Source organism: Sphaerulina musiva, assembly GCF_000320565.1.
Source record: "Sphaerulina musiva SO2202 unplaced genomic scaffold SEPMUscaffold_8, whole genome shotgun sequence".
NCBI classification, from domain to species: domain Eukaryota; kingdom Fungi; phylum Ascomycota; class Dothideomycetes; order Mycosphaerellales; family Mycosphaerellaceae; genus Sphaerulina; species Sphaerulina musiva.
Window position 1 is genome coordinate 402,284 of NW_016017390.1, and position 18,604 is coordinate 420,887.

An 18,604-nucleotide genomic window follows, 5' to 3' on the forward strand; every position below is an offset into this window, starting at 1 on the left:
CTTGAAGTCATACCTACCTAGCCTTGTACTCTGAGCCATAACCCCGGTATAGGGACTGTTGTGCAAGCTCAGCTTCTACGAGAGGTTTTGCGAAAGAGTGCATCAACATCAGTATACCTCCTTAAAAACTCGCCAACATGTGGTTCTTGGTGCTGGGGATACCATCATTAGTCATACTCGGCTACCTCTCGTACACCTTCGCGAATGGCAATGTGCGAGACGAGCTGCTGGACAGATTGGGTGTGCAGCACCACAGGACATCTACAGCTAGTACGCCTCCAAGACAGTTGTCGGCGGAAGAAAAGCAAAGGCTCCCCGATGAGAAGCAGCAGCCATGTCAAGGGACAACAGACTACACGACCGCATTCCCTCCCAGTCGCAGACATGTCTTGGAAGAGCTCCTCCTCCTGGACAAGCCACACACCCAGCTCCGCCCACCCAACTACAACAAGTTACTGCCAGACAAGGAAACGCCAGATCCCACACAGCATCTTCAGCACATCACAGCAACGGGCTTCACACTCGAAGAAATCCAGCGACTGGGCGACTTTCCCGACTATGCCACGCTCAGCGGCGTCCCTCTTCCCGCCGCCTACCTCGAATTCGACGTGAACACAGCACTGCCTCGACCCTATCGACCCTTTCGGTGGGCCTACCACCAGACCATGTCTCTCACGAAAATGGAACCGGACTGGTGGCTCGAGTTACACCGAGAGTACGTGGACACGATCCGCGCACGAGAGCAGCTCTTTGAGAAGCACGGCGCCATGGTACTGCAGACTCTCCCCGGATCGGAAATCGCGTGCAAAGAGCTCATGGAAATGTGCGTGCAATTCCTCTGTGCGCGATATCCGCAGTATTTTCGCGTCGACACCCATCGCTCGGTCTTGTGGAATGGAATTTTGCATACGCAAACAAATCTCAAATCCACACCACCAATGGAAGTACTCTTGCACAATATCCCCGAAGACTTTGCCCTTATGCTTCGCGATCCCGAAACAGGACTCTACACGCTCCGCGCCGGCATGGTCATGTCCAGTCTCGGGTGGACATTAGGCAACAAAATGGGTTTACCTTTAGCAGCCATCCACTCTCCCGTACCCGACTACCAGCTCAAAATGCAATTCTCCATGGATCGATACTTTTCCAAAACGCCCACGGAAAAACCCATCCAACGCGGCTCCTGGGGTTTGGAAATCCACAAACCGTTATATATGCCTCCGGGAGACCCTCATAGTAAACTCCGCCTCGCCCAAAATCCCTCACATACCATCTCTGATATCCATCTCCGCGTCGACTGGCAAACTTTACGTCGTTTACCACTTTCTGGCGCGATAGTTTTTAATTTCAAAGGGATTTTTACACCTGTTGCCGAATTTAAGGATGAGCCGAGGGTTCCTTCGTTGGTGTTGAAGGTGTTGAGGGAGGGGAAGAAGAATTTGATGGAGTATAAGGATACGTGGCATACGGAACATGTGGTGATTCCGTATTTGGAGGAGTGTGAACGAGAGCAGATTCGAAGGGGGTTGATGGAGGGGGAGTGGGAGGTGCAGACGTTGGAGGAAACGCCGTTTTTTGAGGGTTGGGAGGAGAAATGGCATCGGGGGCAGGGGTTTTGATACCTATTTGTAGGTACCTAGGTAGGAAGGGAAGTTATGCACAATCTTTATGCATTCTTTTTATGCAGCCTTATGCTAAGTTCTGACCTTACGGAACTCCCTCACGTGCAACTTCCCCGCCCTTCACTTACATGAACTTTCAAGTTTCAACCTCTTTCTTCTCCACATATTTCTCCAACTTCACTTGCCGAAGACAACGAACTTACCCTTGCGAGATATCATATCCCTTCCCTTACCCATCTACGTAATCCTCATGCAAGCCAAGCTACCTCTTATTAACAGCGTACAGTTTGGAGGTTTCTAGTAGACTGTATTCACCCCCCCCCTCTATACCTCCTAGATGCATGAGGTAGAATGATAGGACGATAATGCATGATACCAGCTAGGGACTGTAGAATGTAGATCCCGAGGGTAACTGTAGAGTTGATAGTGAGACACCCCTCTTTTTTTCTTGCTGCTGCTGCTCCTCTACCGAAGTCCTCCTCCTCCTCCTCCTCCTCCTTTTCGTATGTAATACATCATCTACCGGAGATTTTCTTTTTCGGTAGATATATCTGGTACTGCCCTACCTACTTGTCGAAACCATCGGGTACCTTTTCACATACTCACAAGCGACCGACGAGAGGGATATACACAATGGCAGGAGAAGAAGACCAGCACCGCCGGCGGCATGGAGAAGCGACAGTAGTGATTATCGGAGGAGGAATTTCTGGAATTTGCGTCGCAATTGATTTACTCAAGAGGAACAATTGTAGAGATTTTGTTATTTTGGAGAAGAGTGCGGGCGTGGGGGGGACTTGGTATGTATTATTCAAATATACCTCTTCAATACCTTCTCTACTTGATCTACCAAAACCAGCTGACATTCCTCTTCATCATCCAGGCTAGACAACAAATACCCCGGCTGCTGCTGCGACGTCTGGTCCGCCCTCTACTCCCTCAGTTTCGCACAAAACCCCAACTGGACACGCGAATACCCCGGGCAAGAAGAAATCCTCGCCTACCTCACCGACGTTGCTCAGGAATACAAACTCTATCCTCACTTCCGCTTCAACTCCTCCGTCACAGGCGCCACCTGGGACACGGAAACCAAAAAATGGCTCGTCCACGTCTCCACGGCCGCAGGCAGCAAAGAAGCCGAATTCCACGCTTCATATACGCTTCAAGCAGATTTTCTCGTCAGTGCAGTTGGACAATTGAATATTCCAAAATATCCTTCTGCAGCATCAATTCCTGGAATTGAAGAATTTACGGGCAAAAAAATGCATTCGGCTCGTTGGGATTGGTCGTATAATTTTCGAGATAAAAAAATCGCTTTGATCGGAAATGGTTGTACAGCAGTTCAAATCTTGCCCGAACTCGTCGCTGGAGGAGCGAAATCTGTCACGCTATTCCAACGAACCCCGAATTGGGTTGTGCCGCGAGGTGATGGACCCGTATCTCCCTTGTGGCGGAATATATACAAATATATCCCTGGAGTGTTGGCTCGTAAACGAGCGACTCAGATGGATTTTCGAGAGGAACAATTTCAGTTTATTAATTATTCGAATCCGGAAATGGCGGAGGCGTACATGGCAGCGCATCGGGAGAAGTTGCGAGAGAATTTACCGGACAGAAAGGATTTGTGGGAGAAATTGACGCCGAAATACGGATTGGGGGCGAAGAGGTTGATTATTTCAGATGATTATTTTCCCACGTTGGCGAGGGAGAATGTTTTTTTGGAGACGAGGGGGATTGAAAGGATTGAGGGGAGGAGGATTTTAGTCCGTGATGAAGAAGAAGAAGGGAGTGAAACTAAAATCGTCGATTCTCTTCCCTCCTCCTCCTCCTCCTCTTCTTCCGACGACGACGACGGATTCGACCTCCTCATCTGCGCCACCGGCTTCCTCACAACCTCCTTCCTCCACCCCCTCACCCTCACAGGCCCCTCAGGCATCCCCCTCTCCTCAACCTGGTCCTCCACCTCCTCGGCAGGCCCTCAAGCCCTCTACGGAATCACCGTCCCCTCTCTCCCCAACTTCGCCATGCTCTACGGCCCCAACACCAATCTCGGCCACAATTCCATCATTTTGATGATTGAAGCTCAATCGCGATATATAAATGCTTTGATTCGCGTGATTCTTGACGCGAAAAGACAAGGGGGGGTGGTTACGACTTTGAGACCGAGAGAAGATGTTACGGAGCGGTATTATGAGATGATTCAGAAAGAGTTGAGGAATTCGGTGTTTTGGGATGAGAAGGTGGAGAGTTGGTATAAAAATGATCAAGGCGTGATTGTGAATAATTTTTCGAGATCGGTGGTGGAGTATCAGAAATTGGTGGAGAAGGTGGATTTGGGGGAGTTTGAGGTGGAGGAATGGGGGTTTGAAAAAGGGGAGGGGGATGGGGATGATAAGAAGAAAAAAGTTGCGAGGAGAGAGGGAAAGAAAAATGATGAGATTGTGTATGTGGGGAGGGTGAGGGAGGAAACTGTTGTGTCGGATCGCATGTTGATGGTTATGGGGGTGGTGAGTACGGTTGCGGTCGCGGGGGCTTGGGCGGTTAGGAGGTTGGGGGGGTTGCAGAGGTTGGGGTGAGGTGAGGTGAGGTGAGGTAGGCAGAGGTCTTTTTGGAGAAGATAGAGGAAGTTGTAGTGGGAAAGGAATGATTCGGGCGTTATGGATGGGAGACTTCTGGTTATGACTACATGTACTTTTGTGGGATTCAATGAGTAGGTATTGAACAAATCCACACACAGTACAGTATGTCTAGCTACAGTCGCCTCTCCTAGACTCTTTGTCCAAGCTCAAAACTTCCTGCACAATTCTCTCAAAATCCACCTTTGTGAAATTGCATCTTCGCCTGCTCCACCACGCCCATCGGTAGCACAAACACGGGATGCACAGGCACCACCAAATCCTCCACATCAATCACCAAAGCCTTTCTCTCTTCGGCAGTAGGTGCTGCAGCTGTCCACTGAAACGCAGCAGTCAATCTCCCACTCTCATCCGTCGTAGAACCGTGTTGCACATCATTATAGCAAAAGTCATTCATCGCAGCACTCAATCCCGCGAGAGAGTAGCACGTGTGATATGCATCTGGTCGGGTCGAAGGCTTGTCTCGCATGCCGCCTCGTTTTCCGGGCTGTTGTCCACAGCATAGCAAATATCGAATCAGGCCGACACGATTCCATAGAGGGATTTGTTTGGTACTGGTGTGGTTATTGTTGTTGGTACTTCCGGCAATGGCTGCTTGGATGAGTGCCCAGCATCCGCCGACCCAGTGGCTGTAGCAGGCGTCGACGAGCTTGTTGGTTCGTCCTGCGAAACCTCCTTCGGGTGAAGTTTGCGTGCTGGTGAGCCAGGTCAGCAGCGCTTCGACATTCAGGTATTTGGGAATGCTGATGTAAGGAGCGTCGATGATGCTCAGACAAGCCAGTGCACAGAACGCATAAGCACCGTGAGCTTCGTTGGTAGGTGCGCCCGCAATGCCCCCTTCGTAGCTTTGGCATTTTCCGATCCAGTCTCCGAGTCCGTCGAGGAAGGAAGTCAAGCCAGCGGCACGAGCCGGTGCATCAGGAGGAAGTTCGAGAGGAAGGTTGAGAAGAGTGATGGCGGTCATAGCGCAGTATGCTCCTCGAACGTCTTCTTCTCCACCAATCGCCATGCGGAAACCTCCGTCTGCTTCTTTGACTTGGCCGAGAAAGTGCCACATGGCTTTGCGATCGACTACTTCCAGACCGCCGACCGCTGTGAGTGCCAAGAGAGTGGCATATGTAGCGGCACAGTGACTGGATTGTCCATGTCCACCGCCGAAGCCTCCCGAGGGGTTCTGCAGCGGCATGACAGTCTCCATCAATCGTTGCTTGTACTGCGTGACATCGTTGTCCATGAATGACAGACCGGCCATGACCCAGTAAAACACCCACGGACGAGAGGCGTCCATGGCGACATACGGTCCGGGGAGCTCGTCGATCCAGTCCTCCAAGAACGCAGCATGCTTGACACGGTTGAGGTGAGGGATCCCGTGACTATTGAGAGGGAGTCCCAGAGCTTGATCGCCTGTCAAGAGTGGGAGACATTCTTTCTCTGTCTTTTCTTGGGCTTCAGACGTCGTCGTCTTCAGGTCATCGGGGAACAGATTGAAAATGTCGCGGTGCAGATACCACGGCGGCAAGTTTGCTGGTTTGGGATAGAGAAAGGGTTTTCCGGGGAAAGGGACGCCGTTGATGCCGTCGGAGTCGACGTCTTCATAGTTGGAGTCATTGTCGTCGGAAGGAAGTTCTTCGATACGATCGTCATCTTTGAGTGCTTCGTCGAGCGTGTCCTCGGCATCTGTTTCGCGTAGCTCGACCATTTCCACCCGTTATTATCGTTGTCGTCGTCGAGTCAGGAGCGCATCAATTAGGTATGAGGACTGCTCTGGTATGGAATTGGCGGACAAAGATGCCTTCACATGCAGCGTTGCGTTTGCTTAGTATTGTCTGACTGGCATGTGAAAGACGGGACGCTTCCCGACGGCGCTAGAACAAGCCTGGATCATGACTGCATCTTGATGGTGAGTGAATATTTCGAGAGTGAAATCCGGGAATGATAAAGGATATCGGCCCAGAGTGATTATACTATCGCTGACTGGAGGAAGATATTGTATACGAAGATGTTGTATCAGACGGTCAAGTAGTGACTGAGGTGCTAAGCGAGTACCGATACTAGTTCTATCGTCCCACACATAATTCTTCCCATAGTGGCTCGCCACTTCCCCCGGCCCCCTTCCCCGGGCCGACCAGGCATCCGAGACGGGCTAGTTCTACGTCAATCGTACCCGACATACTCCCCCACACAAATCATAACAATAACAACAACCACCACGAGTTAACAACATCGACTCCCCAGTATGTGATTACCACCATCACCAGCAGCCCTCGAGCTGCGCCTCATCTCACCAACGACCGTCATGGCACGCACCACGGGAGCCCGTCGGCGCCGACTGCCCTTCCGCATTCCCATCTTCCGCGTCTTCTACAGCTTGACCTACACCACCCTCTACCTGCTCACCTTGGTCTTCCTCGCCATCAGTCCCGTTACGATGATCTACTCCTCCTTGACCCAGAACGCCTTCCAGTATACCTTTATGATCGGCAGCGTCATTATCCTCACTGCAATCATCGCCGTCTGCCTCTACAGCAGCAGGCTGTACACCAACAAGAGAGTGTTGTCGGACGTGGGCAAATCCTATGTGCCCATCGAGGAAGGAGAGGTGGGTAAGGCGGTACGGAAGATGATTGTCAAGCAGCTGGATCGGAGCGCCATTGTGGCCTGGGAGAGCAGACCGCGCGACTTGTACGGAGAGATCTTGCTGGCCCGTCAGGAGGGCATTTTGCCAATGGAAACGGAGAGTTTTGACGTCAATGATTGCATGGTCGGCTCCGAGATACAAATCGATCCAGCCCATCCGCCGTGGGGCGACATACAGCACCCTGGATGGTCGTCTCCCAGTCACCGAAACGACAACCGAAATCCTGATGTGCAGTTCGCAGACGTGATCGCAGAGCTTCCCAATCTGATCGAGGCTCGCGCTGTTTCTCTTGCGCCTCCCGATCCCACCATGACACCGGTGCAAGGTGCGCCCCGTGCTGCCGATCCCGCTGTAGTAGGCCTCTTGACTAGACCCCCGAATATGGCTTTACGTGACTACCTGACGCAATTGGGCTATCTGGGACTCGTACAACCACCAAGTCTGGGCCAAAACTTTGTATCCCAGTATGAGAAAGCTCGTTTCGGCTTTCTACCTGTGTCCGTGAATGGATTCGACAAACTCATGACCACTTTTGCACAACTTCTTGCTGGTATGACTACCCTGAACCCGGATATCGTTCACGAAATACGGGCTCAAACGAACGATGATGCCGCTGTACTGGATGTACCGGTGCTACCTTTGACGGAACAAGCAGGAGACGATTCTGCAGCTGTCTCATCAGCTCGCACTTGGTCACCGCAGTCGAGTCTTCGAGGCTCCGTTACTGCCCGAGAAGATATTACGCCTGCTTTCGCTTCACCATACCTGATGGAAAGCGCTCCAAGTCAGGAGAGCTTTGGATCTGTCCTATGGCGCAGTCCTGATAGTCGGGAGAATCCCTCGCCCCATGGCGGTACTCAGGAGTCAATCTACACCATGCAAACTCCAAGTGCCACGTCTTTCCCGAGTGAGACCGGCAGTGTCCTTGTTCACGATAGGGAGGACACTGGGTGAGGAGCAACGCAAACAATGGACGTAGTCACTGTGGTGAATGATGCACTGCAGAGTCTGCTGAGACATTCACCATACTCGTTGGGATGCTTGCATTCTGTGCTTGTTTGCATAAGAAGTTGCGAGAAGCAAGCATACACCTCCCAGACAGGTTCATTGACCCTTGGACGACCAAAGCAGCACGGTGATTCCAAGTCTGCATATCCGTCGCCATGTTATCTAGGCTCCTGGCCTCTTTCTGGAACACGAAGACGACAGCCAGAAAACCAGATTACCTTCAGCCACTCACACCTACACCATGGCCCGCAACAGCGCGAGCAGCGAGAGTCAAGGGATCCACAGAAGGCCTTTCCACAACTGTACCAACACTGACGGAGGACGAAGTCCAACGCGACCTGAATCGTGTCTTCCTGACATATTCCAATATCGATGACTTCCATCGCGCATTGTTCGCCCGCTACCTCGCTCTTCCAGTGCTGCTACGCGACAAGGTGTCTGCGAATCTCATGGGCTTTATGGATAGCCTGGAGTGCATTGCTGAAAAGCTCATGTCAGCTGATTCCAGGCTCAATGCCGAAGAAGTCTATGTTGACTTCCCTGTGCGGGACCTCAGTGATGAGGAATTGTGGGAGACTCACATGGACATCAAAGAAGTTGCTGAAGACATGCAGTATCTGCGATCGAGGGCGAACCGCGTTCGCAAGACAATAGAGAGACTGGAAATGGACGGCACAAACGCCACGACGATATCAAGCGATGCGGTGCAGCAGAGCTGAGACCTATCCAGAAGCTCAGGCGCCACTTTCTCGAATGTGTAGCTGCTTTCACAAACTCGCAGTAGTTAGTAACTGTACGAACGAGGGAGAGGGGGGAGTGGCACCCAGCCTCAGCACCGAGTCCTTCAAGAGCGCGTTGGTGCTCCTTCTTGCGAGCCCCAGAGAGCCAGCGTACTTTTGCAAGCGTTTCGCGCACTACTTACGAAAATGGCAGGATTCTTGCGCTGCTGGCTCTTCTCTTGTGGTACACGTCCCTTCTCGCGGCACCGGGATAGAAGCCAAACGGCTAATCGGCTTTCGCTACCAAGAGATGCATCTTCCTTCCTCTAATTTTGATCCAACATCTTTCACCTGATCTTTGTAAACGATCGCACGTGGACATTTGTATGCATGGCGCGCTAACGCTGGGGCTGGCACAGTCTCAGCCACGTAGATCTGAAGATTCCCCAGTTGTGTCACTCCAACTAGCCACGAACGTCCTGTCAACATCGTAACCAGTTGGAATATGCTTCCGAGGTCACTGGAGATGCCTATCGGGGAATCTGATCACCCTTGACAGCACCTCCATTTTGTGGTTGGGCCAATCCTTTCACACTTTCTCATAGCAGCCATTCATGATAACGTCGTCTTCAGATTGTGGTACTGCTTTTCTTCTCGGAGACATTGATGCTACATCCCGCCTCCACGCGCGTCCGCGCCACGGCAGTTCCGCCACTTTGGACACGATCTGGCGACGTGAGCATGAGAATTGTGATTTCGATCTTTCGTTGTTGCAGCCTACATGAACCCCCTTGTTGCCTGCTCTTAGGTCGAATGCCAAACAGACTGTTTCCTTCGCTTTCGCAAGATACTCTTTCATCATGCGCTTTTCGCAACATTTATCGCTGTTTTTCAGTTTGACATCGGTGGCCTGGGCGCAGACCACGACATCTTCAGCATCATGTCCGGCTGTTCAATGCACCCCTGGGGCACAAGCTAGTATTGCGAGCAGTCTTAATGGTTATGCCCCGGCCTCATCTCTCTGCTCTGCCAGCTACGTGACTATCCAGACATGTGGTGCTGCCGTGCCCACGTCGACCATCAGCACCATCGTCTCGACAGTGACTACTCAAGTGGTCGCCCAAACAGCATCAGTAACGTGAGTTCCGTCTCACTGTTGATTGAGAGCTGTGTGAATATTTTTTGTTTTATACTGATGGAGAAATTCTGTAGCGTCACCGGCACAACGAGAACGTTCACATCGACAGTCAGCATCACGCCCAGAGCGACTGTCACGGTTACGAGCAGCGTCACGAATGGTTTGACTACGACATCTACTGTTACGATCTCTGCTACTATTACTGCGTCCAATCCGAATAAGAAGAGACAGGTTGTTACTCGTTCTGGTAGGATTATTCTTCCTATCATCCTTCCGGGTTCGACGACTTTGTCGAGGAGTTCGTCGACGACGACTTCGTTGACGACATCATTGTCGACGTCCTCATCGAAAACCTCGTCGACCACCACATCGACGACGACATCCTCATCGACGACCGTATCAAGGACATCATCATCGACAACCACATCGACGACCCCATCCACAACCTCATCGAGAACTTCATCGACGACCCCATCAGCAACTCCATCGACGACTTCGTCGACAACCTCATCTAGAACATCGTCTTCGACAACCACATCGACGACCTCATTAACAACCTCATCGAGAACTTCATCGACGACCCCATCAGCAACTCCATCGACGAATTCGTCGACAACCTCATCTAGAACATCGTCTTCGACAACCACATCGACGACCTCATTAACAACTTCGTCGACAACCTCATCGAGGACATCATCGTCGACCACTACATCGACAATCTCATCGACAACCTCATCGACAACCACATCATCGACAACCTCGTCAACAACCTCATCAACAACCTCATCAACAACCTCATCGACAGCCTCATCGACAACCTCATCAATCGATCGACAATCTTCCATTCTCAGCAGCCTGCAAGCCAGCCAATCCGCAGCATACATTGCCACAGTATGCACTTGCCTGATCCAACCTTCCGTGACAACCATCACCACCACTCCCACAGCGACCGTCAGTCCAACAAGCACAGTCACCCAATCTATTACATCCCAAACCACCACGTAAGTCAAAAAGATCCATCCCCTCCAACAACCGAGAGAGTAACCCAACACTAACCCCCCATCCTCCCCTCCTTCTCTAGCACCTCCTATCCCTCCACAACCCTCACCATAACAATCACAGCCTCTCCCATCATCACCAGCACCGTCAATTTTCCTGTGATCACGACAGCTTTCACCTCTGTCGTCCTCACTACGACTACGACTACGACAACCGTCATCGCCACCGTCGCAAATATCAATTCTTGCACCCCTCTTGGCCCCGGTCAAGCTTTTGAAGGACAATGTGGCCCGAATGCGGGACCGGATGCTGCTGCAGGGGGAGTTTGTGGATGTTTTCTTACGACGGGTAATGGGGGGTTTTGCGTAAGTTTTGTATTTTCTTTTCTTTTCTTTCTTTTCTTTTTTTTTCGTATCATCTCTTCGATGCTAATTATTTGGATGGGTGGGGGGTGTAGTCTTCGTATTATGGCGCCTGCGGAAGGGAATGTGTGCAAAATTCGGATTGTGATGCTGGATTGGAATGTCTTGCTGCGAGTGAGACGGATTGTGGAGGCGCGACTTGTGGGACTGCGCAGGATCGGACGGAGTGTTTTACTTCTTCTTCTTCTTCTTCTTCTTCTTCTTCTTCTTCTTCTTCTGTTGATGCGGCGGTGGAAGAAGGTGGAGGGGTGGAGAAGAGAATGTCTTTTCTTCATCATCCTATGGGGTTCAAGGCGTTTGGGAGGGTTGGGGGGAAGGTGAAGGTTAAGGTGAGGCATACGGAGCCGTCGGGGAGGTGGAGGGGGGAGGGAGAGGAGTGAGGAGGGTGAGGAGCATTGTGAATGAGTGAACGAATGAAGATTTTCGGTTGAAAGATATATATATGTGTACATGAATGAAGACCGTTTGCTCTTTTTGTTTATGATGACTTTTTCTTTTTCCGTTCCTCAAGTTACTCTACCCTACACCGCGCCGGGGGGAATGCTATCATGTGCAGGCTAAATCCCCCGACTGTCGTCATTTTTCTTCTTCTTTTTCTCCTTTTTCTCCTTCTTCTCCTCCCCTCCACCCCACCAGTCCTCCAAACTGGCTATAATACAGCGCTTTCCCACGATCCTCCTTACTCATCACACAAACACTTTTATGCACAGGCCAATCATGCCGTTGACACGTGGCTGAACAGTATGCTGCGGTTCCACATCTACCGCAGATTTGTAAAGGGGGTTTACTACTAGCAGCAGCAGCAGCAGTACTAGGATCATTATCGTTCGCAGCAGTAGCAGCAGAAGAAGAGGTGGAAGGAGAAGAAGAGCCCCCACAAACTGTACACACCCCCCGATCCAAACTGTGATACAACCAATGCGGATTCATCCGCATCCCATCCCCCCAGGGATCCATCCCCAAATGTCGAGATTCGATGAAAAATTCGTGAAGGCATCCTTTTTGCTGCCCTGCAGGTGGAAGCAGCCATCTTCGCTGCATGATCAAGTCTTGTAAGAAAGTTGTTGCGAGTTGGAGAGTTTCCTCGGGGGTGGAAGGGGAGCTCGTTTTATTGTCGTCGTCGTCACTGGGAAAAATGGTTTCCGAGGGGTTGGGATGCCAGATGCCTCCTCCTCCTCCTACTCCTCCACCACCATCATTATCACCATCATTACTAACACTACTACTACCATCATCAACGGAATGATCCGCTCCGCCTGGCTGCATCGTAAACGACGCCATCATTTCCCACAAACCATCTTCATCGAGCGTTCCCATGGAAATTTGATTCCGGATGCGGCCAATTTCGATTTTCTTGCCGTCTGCGAGGGTCAGAGTCCATGTGAAGGAGAACCAAGCGGAGAGGTCGAGAAGAGCGAAGAGGGCGGAGGGATGCCATTTGTAGAGGACGGTGGCGATGGCGATTGCTGGTGTGAGGTTTTCTATTTTCTTGTTGTTGTCGTTGGTGTCCGGGGGTGATGGTATTGCGGATTCGTCGAGTATAGCAAAGGGGTTTCCATCGAGATAGAGAGGCTGGTTGGGATGGCCGGGGATGCGGAGGTTGGGTAAGGGAAGCAGTGCCATAATGCCATTGTCTTCATTATATTCCTATACCGTTCTGTTGTAGAGAATAGTGTTCCCTAGAAAAGCCCAAATAGGAAAGGCGGGATTTCGTGAGTCTTGGCAGTGTGGGATCGCTGGTTCTGTCGGCGTCTCGGCGCGGCGTCGGCGGGGCTATGGGCAGCCCTTGGATTCGTCTAACCGCAGCCCTAGATATAATACACCCAAACAGTACGTAATATACCTACCTCCGCAGCTCCGCTAAGTCCACTTCTCGTTATCGACGTAAAATACTTCGAAGTTCGCCGCCTCCATGTCGCGGGCTACTACGACTCTCCTCTACGAATCTGCCTCGCTACTCGTAGAAGCCGATTATCTTATACATAGGATAATAGGTATACGTATCGTACGCTCGCGATTAATAATCGTATTTTGAAGGGGTAGGAGGTAAAGGCAGATTCGTAAAGGAGACGGGAGTCGCGACGGCGAGACTTGCGACAGGCTATAGCAGCAGCGGCAGCAGTAGCGATATAGAGGCTGGCCTCAGGCAGCGGAGTATATTACGTCGATAACGAGATGTCGAGGTGTGTTACGTCTAGGGCTGCGGTTAGACGAATCCAAGGGCTGCCCATAGCCTCGCCGGCGCGGCGTGGTCCTCCGTCTAGAAACGGTGACACGCTCAACCAGAACCTCATCGTCCCGTCGCGTCGTCAGCTGTAACATCAGACACGAGAATCATCATCCGGCCTTGTCCGCCCAGACGCCGACACCGACGCACGCACGGCCGCCCTGGCAATATTCGCTTACGCTGACTCTGCTCACGACATCGACAATAATAATACTGTACCTTAGGTACAGACTGCATTGCGAATATGCCGTTGAAAACGAAGCCCGTGTCGCCTGTTGACACACTCCCCTCGAGACATCCCTCACAACATCCCTCAACAACATCAGCATGGAACCGGCTATTTACAGCTGACGTCGTAGCCGCCTTGTCTAGTCCACACATGCTGGCTCCCGAACTTCTGGCGACATGCACGCTGGACGTATTGCCCCTTTTGCTGGAGGCATCATCACGCCTGGACGACACTCCTGTGTGATCCACGAGGCCTGCACTCAATCTCGCTCTTCTCTATTCATAACCCCAAGCGGTGGGTCTCGTGTCACACTACTGGAACATCACTTCTCGGCGCCACTGCATAGGAGAGGCCGGAGTAGGTGAATGGGGTCAACCCATCAGGTGTTATTAGCCAGGCCAGACCTGCTCAGAGTAGGTGCTGTTTTCTCTTCATTCATCGTTCTTGCATCAATTCTGCGCTTGCACTTTCGTTTAAATCTCCTACCGTTCGTTCCTCATTCTGGTGCGTTCCGGAGTGATGAGCATATTGTATCCAACTGCAGCAGCAGATCACACTACCAGATAGATTCGAGGAGACAGGCGCACGCATTCGTATCGCCATGGAGGGGGACAAGGACCGCAATGGGGGGAGAGCCCGAGCAAGAGTAAGACCATTGAACACTCGCCCACTAACCGGAAGAACTCATGCTGAATCTTTGCGGTGCAGTCGGAGGCCGTGCAAAGGCCCAAGGCAGGCCATCTATCACCTACGCCAGCAGATGACTCGGGGGGACGCACATCACGAGAAGAGTTTGCACAGCCGAATCGAGCAGCAACTGTCGCTGCTCAGGAGCTTCGAGCACCCCGCCGGTCCGAGACGACTTCGGTGCAGAGGGATGGGTTATCAGGACTGCGGCGACGCGAGACAGCAATGAGCAGGAGGAGCGGCATCGAGGGCCGCGCCAGCACCATCGCAGGAAGGTCGAGAGGTCTCACACTGGCAGGTGCACAGGAAGCTCCGGTGATACAGCAAGCGTATGAGCCGTATGTGCACCCGAGCTATGCAGACCTCAATCCCGCATACGAGCAGCCCGCCAACGCCAAGCCGGTATGGAGTTTGGCAAAACCGTTGCCTCGAGTGGTCCGGCCGGGCATGGTTCCCACTAGGAGCGAGATTTTCGAAGCAAGGCAGAATCCCGAGCTACCAGCAGAGCAGACGCAGCAAGTGGGCATTGATGCAGATCCAAACGATTTGGAGGCAGGTAGGATCGACTTCAACCTCAACTACAAGAAGGTGTCAGCTCAGCTCATGGACTCAAGGGCGCAAAGGGAGAACAACCTCATCGCCGGCATGGCGAGGAGGGGGACCTTCGTCTCCAGGGTCGAGCCTCGGGTTACGCGCGCGTCTTCGACAGCTTCTCGGTTTGGGCGGGGCAGAGCATCCAGCACCGCGACGCAGAAACCGGAAGTAGGCGGAGGAGATTTGTCTGGAGACGATGGAAACACACAGGAGCCGCAGCCCATGTCACCCAGCATAGAAGGGCCACACTTCCATGAACAGGAACCCCACTCGCCACTGGGTGCAATACCGGAGAACAGTGAGCCGCCTCAGACGGGCTCCGAGGAGGAAACGAAAGGCGACGATGCATCGCTTGCAACCCTTTCTTATGACGATGATCCCGGGCTGTGGCAGGACATGGACCCCATCCACATATTCGATAATGGTCCACTCCTTGACGAGGTGCATAATAATCACACGTGGTGGTCGGTCGTGAGAACCCAATACCGCGAATTTCTCGCAGAGTTATTGGCCGTTTTTGTGCAGCTCACCATTGGTTTCTGCGCTGATACACAGACGACTCTCAATGACGCCGGCAATCCCAATTCGACTGCCTGGGCCTGGTGTATGGCGACGATGATTGGCATTTACATATCGGGTGGTATTTCCGGAGCTCATCTCAATCCTGCCATTACCATTGTACTGTGGTTCTATCGCGGCTTCCCCAAGCGAAAGATGCCCCATTACTTCCTGGGCCAATTTCTAGGAGCCTTTCTCGCCTGTTACGCGGCGTACGGAATCTACTATGATGGGATCCAGGAATACCTCAGCATTCAGACCAACTCGTCGACGGCCATACTCAATGGTTTCGTCACGAGTCGGCGCTTCCCGTTCGTGGGTGCCGCCACTGCCTTTTTCAGCGAATTTGTAGGAACCGCTTTGCTCGCATGCACGGTCTTGGCGCTGGGAGACGACCAGAATGCTCCGCCTGGCGCCGGTATGAACTCCCTCATCATCGGACTGGTGATTTACGGGCTCAATCTGAGCTTCGTCTACAATACCGGCCTCGCCATGAATTTTGCTCGAGATTTCGCGCCCCGACTGGCCATGTTCTCGCTGGGTTATGGATCTGAACTCTTTACCAACCCTTACTGGATCTATGGACCGGGTGTAGCAACGATTTGTGGCGCGTTCATTGGAGCCGCCTTGTACGACGTGGCTATCTTCACGGGCGGAGAGTCCCCGATGAATTATCCTTGGTCCAGAACGAAACGTAGCATGAGGAAAAGTAAGGCGAAGTGGAGGAGGAGGTTGCGCATGAAACCCAAGGAGAAGAAGGTCATGAAAAAGGAAATGGAGGGCTGGACGAGTTGATGATCTGTAGCGGGGTCATGCTGCAACTGACTATCACTAAAAAAAGATCGAGAACTTTCTCATATAGAACTAATACTATCGCTGGCGGCTAGTTTTGCTACTGTTCCAGAAAGTCGGAATTCCAGCCACCGATGTAAACACCAACAACTTTCCGTTTGGAGCCAGCCCAAGTCGATGAGTGCGTAGAAATGAGGTAAAGAATCGATGTATATGTATGTATGCATGCTGTACTGACTGGAGGTGGTGAGAACTCTCCTTTACGAGTCGCATGGACGGACGAATAGTGTCGTACTCGTAGATGGTTTTATATAGGTTTGATGGCCTTGCAATCTGCATACCTAAGAATAAGATGTCCTGTATATGCAAGGTTTACCTTATGTACAGTAGTATGCTTGTTGTTTAAGGTGGTGAACAATTCACCTCGTGCCTTCCCGCCCCGCCCCGCCCCGCGTCCCTTCCGCTCAAAGGACGGAAGCCCAAAGTGGCCAGCCGCTACACTTCACCCCCGGCTTTGTTTAGCTTTAACTTCCTACTACTTCTACCTTTCTACCTACTATATACTACTATATATACTCGCTATACGCTCGCTACCTACCTCGCCGTTATCGCCGTATCTGTCGCTACCTTACCTACAGTTTAGAAAAGAAAGATAAGAAGAAGAGAAAGCTTAGAAAGAAGAGAAAGCCTAGAGAGAAGAGGAGGCCTAGGGAGAAGAGAAGGCCTAGAGAGAAGAGAAGGCCTAGGGAGAAGAGGCCTAGGAAGAGGAGGAGGCCTAGGAAGAAAGAGAAGGCCTAGGAAGAGGAGGCTTAGAAAGAGGAGGCCTAGGAAGAAAGAGAAGGCCTAGGAAGAGGAGGCCTAGGGAGAAGAGGCCTAGAAAGAAGAGGAGGCCTAGGAAGAGGAGGCCTAGGAAGAGGAGGCCTAGGAAGAAAAGGAAGCCTAGAAAGAAGAGGCCTAGAAAGAAGAGGAGGCCTAGAGAGAAGAGGAGGCCTAGAGAGAAGAGAATACCTAGAAAGAAAGAGAAGGCCTAGGAAGAGGAGGCCTAGAAAGAGGAGGCCTAGGAAGAAAGAGAAGGCCTAGGAAGAGGAGGCCTAGAAAGAAGAGGAGGCCTACGAAGAAGAGGAAGCCTAGAGAGAAGAGGAGGCCTAGGAAGAAGAAGCCTAGGAAGAAGAGGCCTAGGGAGAAGAGAGAGCCTAAGGAGAAGAGGAGGCCTAGAGAAAAGAGAAGGCCTAGAGAGAAGAGAAGGCCTAGGAAGAGGAGGCCTAGGAAGAGGAGGCCTAGGAAGAAGAGGAGGCCTAGGAAGAGGAGGCCTAGGAAGAAGAGGAAGCCTAGGGAGAAGAGAAGGCCTAGAGAGAAGAGAAGGCCTAGGAAGAGGAGGCCTAAGAAAAGGAGGCCTAGGAAGAAGAGGAGGCCTAGGGAGAGGAGGTCTAGAGAAAAGAGAAGGCCTAGAGAGAAGAGGCCTAGGAAGAAGAGATAGAGAGAGATAGAATACAAATATATATATAATATATATAATATATATAGAAAATTGGCTAATTCCGTACTACTACTAGATAGGCCCGTAGAATATCTTCTTATTCCTCTTCTCGTTTCTCTTCTTATTCCTCTTATTATTCTTCTTCTCGTTCCTCTTATTACGAAGTCTTATTATAAAATTATATTATAAAGTCTCGTTAGAAAGTTTCGTTATTCCTTTTATCTTATCTTTTATAACCCTAAGTCTAACCCTAAGTCTCTTCTATCTCTCGTCTCTCGTCTCTCGTCTCTCGTCTCCCTTGTCTTTTTCGTCTCTTCTCTCTATCTCTTCTTCCTAGGCCTCTTCTTCCTAGGCCTCTTCTTCCTAGGATTCCTCTTCTCCTTAGGCCTTTTCTTCCTAGGCTTCTTCTTTCTAGGCCTCTTCTCCTTAGGCTTCCTCTTCTCCTTAGGTCTCTTCTTCCTAGGCTTCTTCTTCCTAGGCCTTCTCTTCTCTTTAGGCCTTTTCTTCTTCCTAGGCCTCTTCTTCCTAGGCCTCTTCTCCCTAGGCCTCCTCTTCTCCTTAGGCTTCCTTCTCTTTCTATACTTCCTCTTCTCCCTAGGCTTCCTCTTCTCCTTAGGCCTCTTCTTCTTTTTAGGCCTTCTCTTTCTAGGCCTTCTCTTCTCTTTAGACCTCCTCTTCTCCCTAGGCCTCCTCTTCTTCCTAGGCCTCTTCTTCTCCCTAGGCCTCTTCTTCTTCCTAGGCCTCTTCTTCCTAGGCTTCCTTTTCTTCCTAGGCCTCCTCTTCCTAGGCTTTCTCTTATCTCTAGGCTTCCTCTTCTTCCTAGGCCTCTTCTTCCTAGGCCTCTTCTTCCTAGGATTCCTC

General features: G+C 51.4%; 8 protein-coding genes across 8 annotated transcripts; 6 read left to right on the plus strand and 2 right to left on the minus strand.

The window, feature by feature from the left end:
* Positions 1-137: 137 nt before the first annotated feature.
* On the plus strand, positions 138-1,619 carry SEPMUDRAFT_69578 (uncharacterized protein; the record flags this gene model as incomplete). The annotated part of the gene is made up of 1 exon (XM_016909866.1): positions 138-1,619. The coding sequence occupies one exon, from the start codon at positions 138-140 to the stop codon at positions 1,617-1,619; it is 1,482 nt and encodes a 493-aa protein (XP_016758564.1).
* Positions 1,620-2,255: 636 nt separating this feature from the next.
* SEPMUDRAFT_69582 (FAD/NAD(P)-binding domain-containing protein) lies at positions 2,256-4,211 on the plus strand (the record flags this gene model as incomplete). The annotated part of the gene is made up of 2 exons (XM_016909867.1): positions 2,256-2,419; positions 2,503-4,211. 2 exons carry the CDS (start codon positions 2,256-2,258, stop codon positions 4,193-4,195), a joined length of 1,857 nt encoding a protein of 618 aa, XP_016758565.1. The 3' UTR covers positions 4,196-4,211.
* Positions 4,212-4,445: 234 nt separating this feature from the next.
* SEPMUDRAFT_27701 (terpenoid cyclases/Protein prenyltransferase) lies at positions 4,446-5,750 on the minus strand (the record flags this gene model as incomplete). Its single annotated transcript, XM_016908432.1, has 1 exon — positions 4,446-5,750. A coding segment is annotated over one exon (1,305 nt), but the record flags the coding sequence as incomplete, so codon positions are not given.
* An 852-nt stretch (positions 5,751-6,602) lies between these two features.
* SEPMUDRAFT_13018 (uncharacterized protein) lies at positions 6,603-7,505 on the plus strand (the record flags this gene model as incomplete). The annotated part of the gene is made up of 1 exon (XM_016902343.1): positions 6,603-7,505. A coding segment is annotated over one exon (903 nt), but the record flags the coding sequence as incomplete, so codon positions are not given.
* A 551-nt stretch (positions 7,506-8,056) lies between these two features.
* Positions 8,057-8,620, plus strand: SEPMUDRAFT_109758 (uncharacterized protein; the record flags this gene model as incomplete). Its single annotated transcript, XM_016900804.1, has 1 exon — positions 8,057-8,620. The coding sequence occupies one exon, from the start codon at positions 8,057-8,059 to the stop codon at positions 8,618-8,620; it is 564 nt and encodes a 187-aa protein (XP_016758568.1).
* An 837-nt stretch (positions 8,621-9,457) lies between these two features.
* On the plus strand, positions 9,458-11,636 carry SEPMUDRAFT_134807 (uncharacterized protein). Its single transcript, XM_016902663.1, has 4 exons — positions 9,458-9,758; positions 9,833-10,759; positions 10,840-11,122; positions 11,215-11,636. The coding sequence occupies exons 1-4, from the start codon at positions 9,481-9,483 to the stop codon at positions 11,557-11,559; spliced, it is 1,833 nt and encodes a 610-aa protein (XP_016758569.1). The 5' UTR covers positions 9,458-9,480; the 3' UTR covers positions 11,560-11,636.
* A 119-nt stretch (positions 11,637-11,755) lies between these two features.
* SEPMUDRAFT_143130 (uncharacterized protein) lies at positions 11,756-13,093 on the minus strand (the record flags this gene model as incomplete). The annotated part of the gene is made up of 3 exons (XM_016903029.1): positions 11,756-12,348; positions 12,436-12,667; positions 13,073-13,093. 3 exons carry the CDS (start codon positions 13,091-13,093, stop codon positions 11,756-11,758), a joined length of 846 nt encoding a protein of 281 aa, XP_016758570.1.
* Positions 13,094-14,217: 1,124 nt separating this feature from the next.
* SEPMUDRAFT_69591 (aquaporin-like protein) lies at positions 14,218-16,269 on the plus strand (the record flags this gene model as incomplete). The annotated part of the gene is made up of 2 exons (XM_016909868.1): positions 14,218-14,281; positions 14,344-16,269. The coding sequence occupies exons 1-2, from the start codon at positions 14,237-14,239 to the stop codon at positions 16,267-16,269; spliced, it is 1,971 nt and encodes a 656-aa protein (XP_016758571.1). The 5' UTR covers positions 14,218-14,236.
* Positions 16,270-18,604: the final 2,335 nt, after the last annotated feature.

Excerpts from the sequence above, each read along its gene's own strand:
- SEPMUDRAFT_134807 (XM_016902663.1), top strand. The coding sequence starts at position 9,481 with ATGCGCTTTTCGCAACATTTATCGCTGTTTTTCAGTTTGACATCGGTG. Across the intron at positions 9,759-9,832 it reads GCCCAAACAGCATCAGTAAC|CGTCACCGGCACAACGAGAA; the intron begins GTGAGTTCCGTC and ends GAAATTCTGTAG. Across the intron at positions 10,760-10,839 it reads ATTACATCCCAAACCACCAC|CACCTCCTATCCCTCCACAA; the intron begins GTAAGTCAAAAA and ends CTCCTTCTCTAG.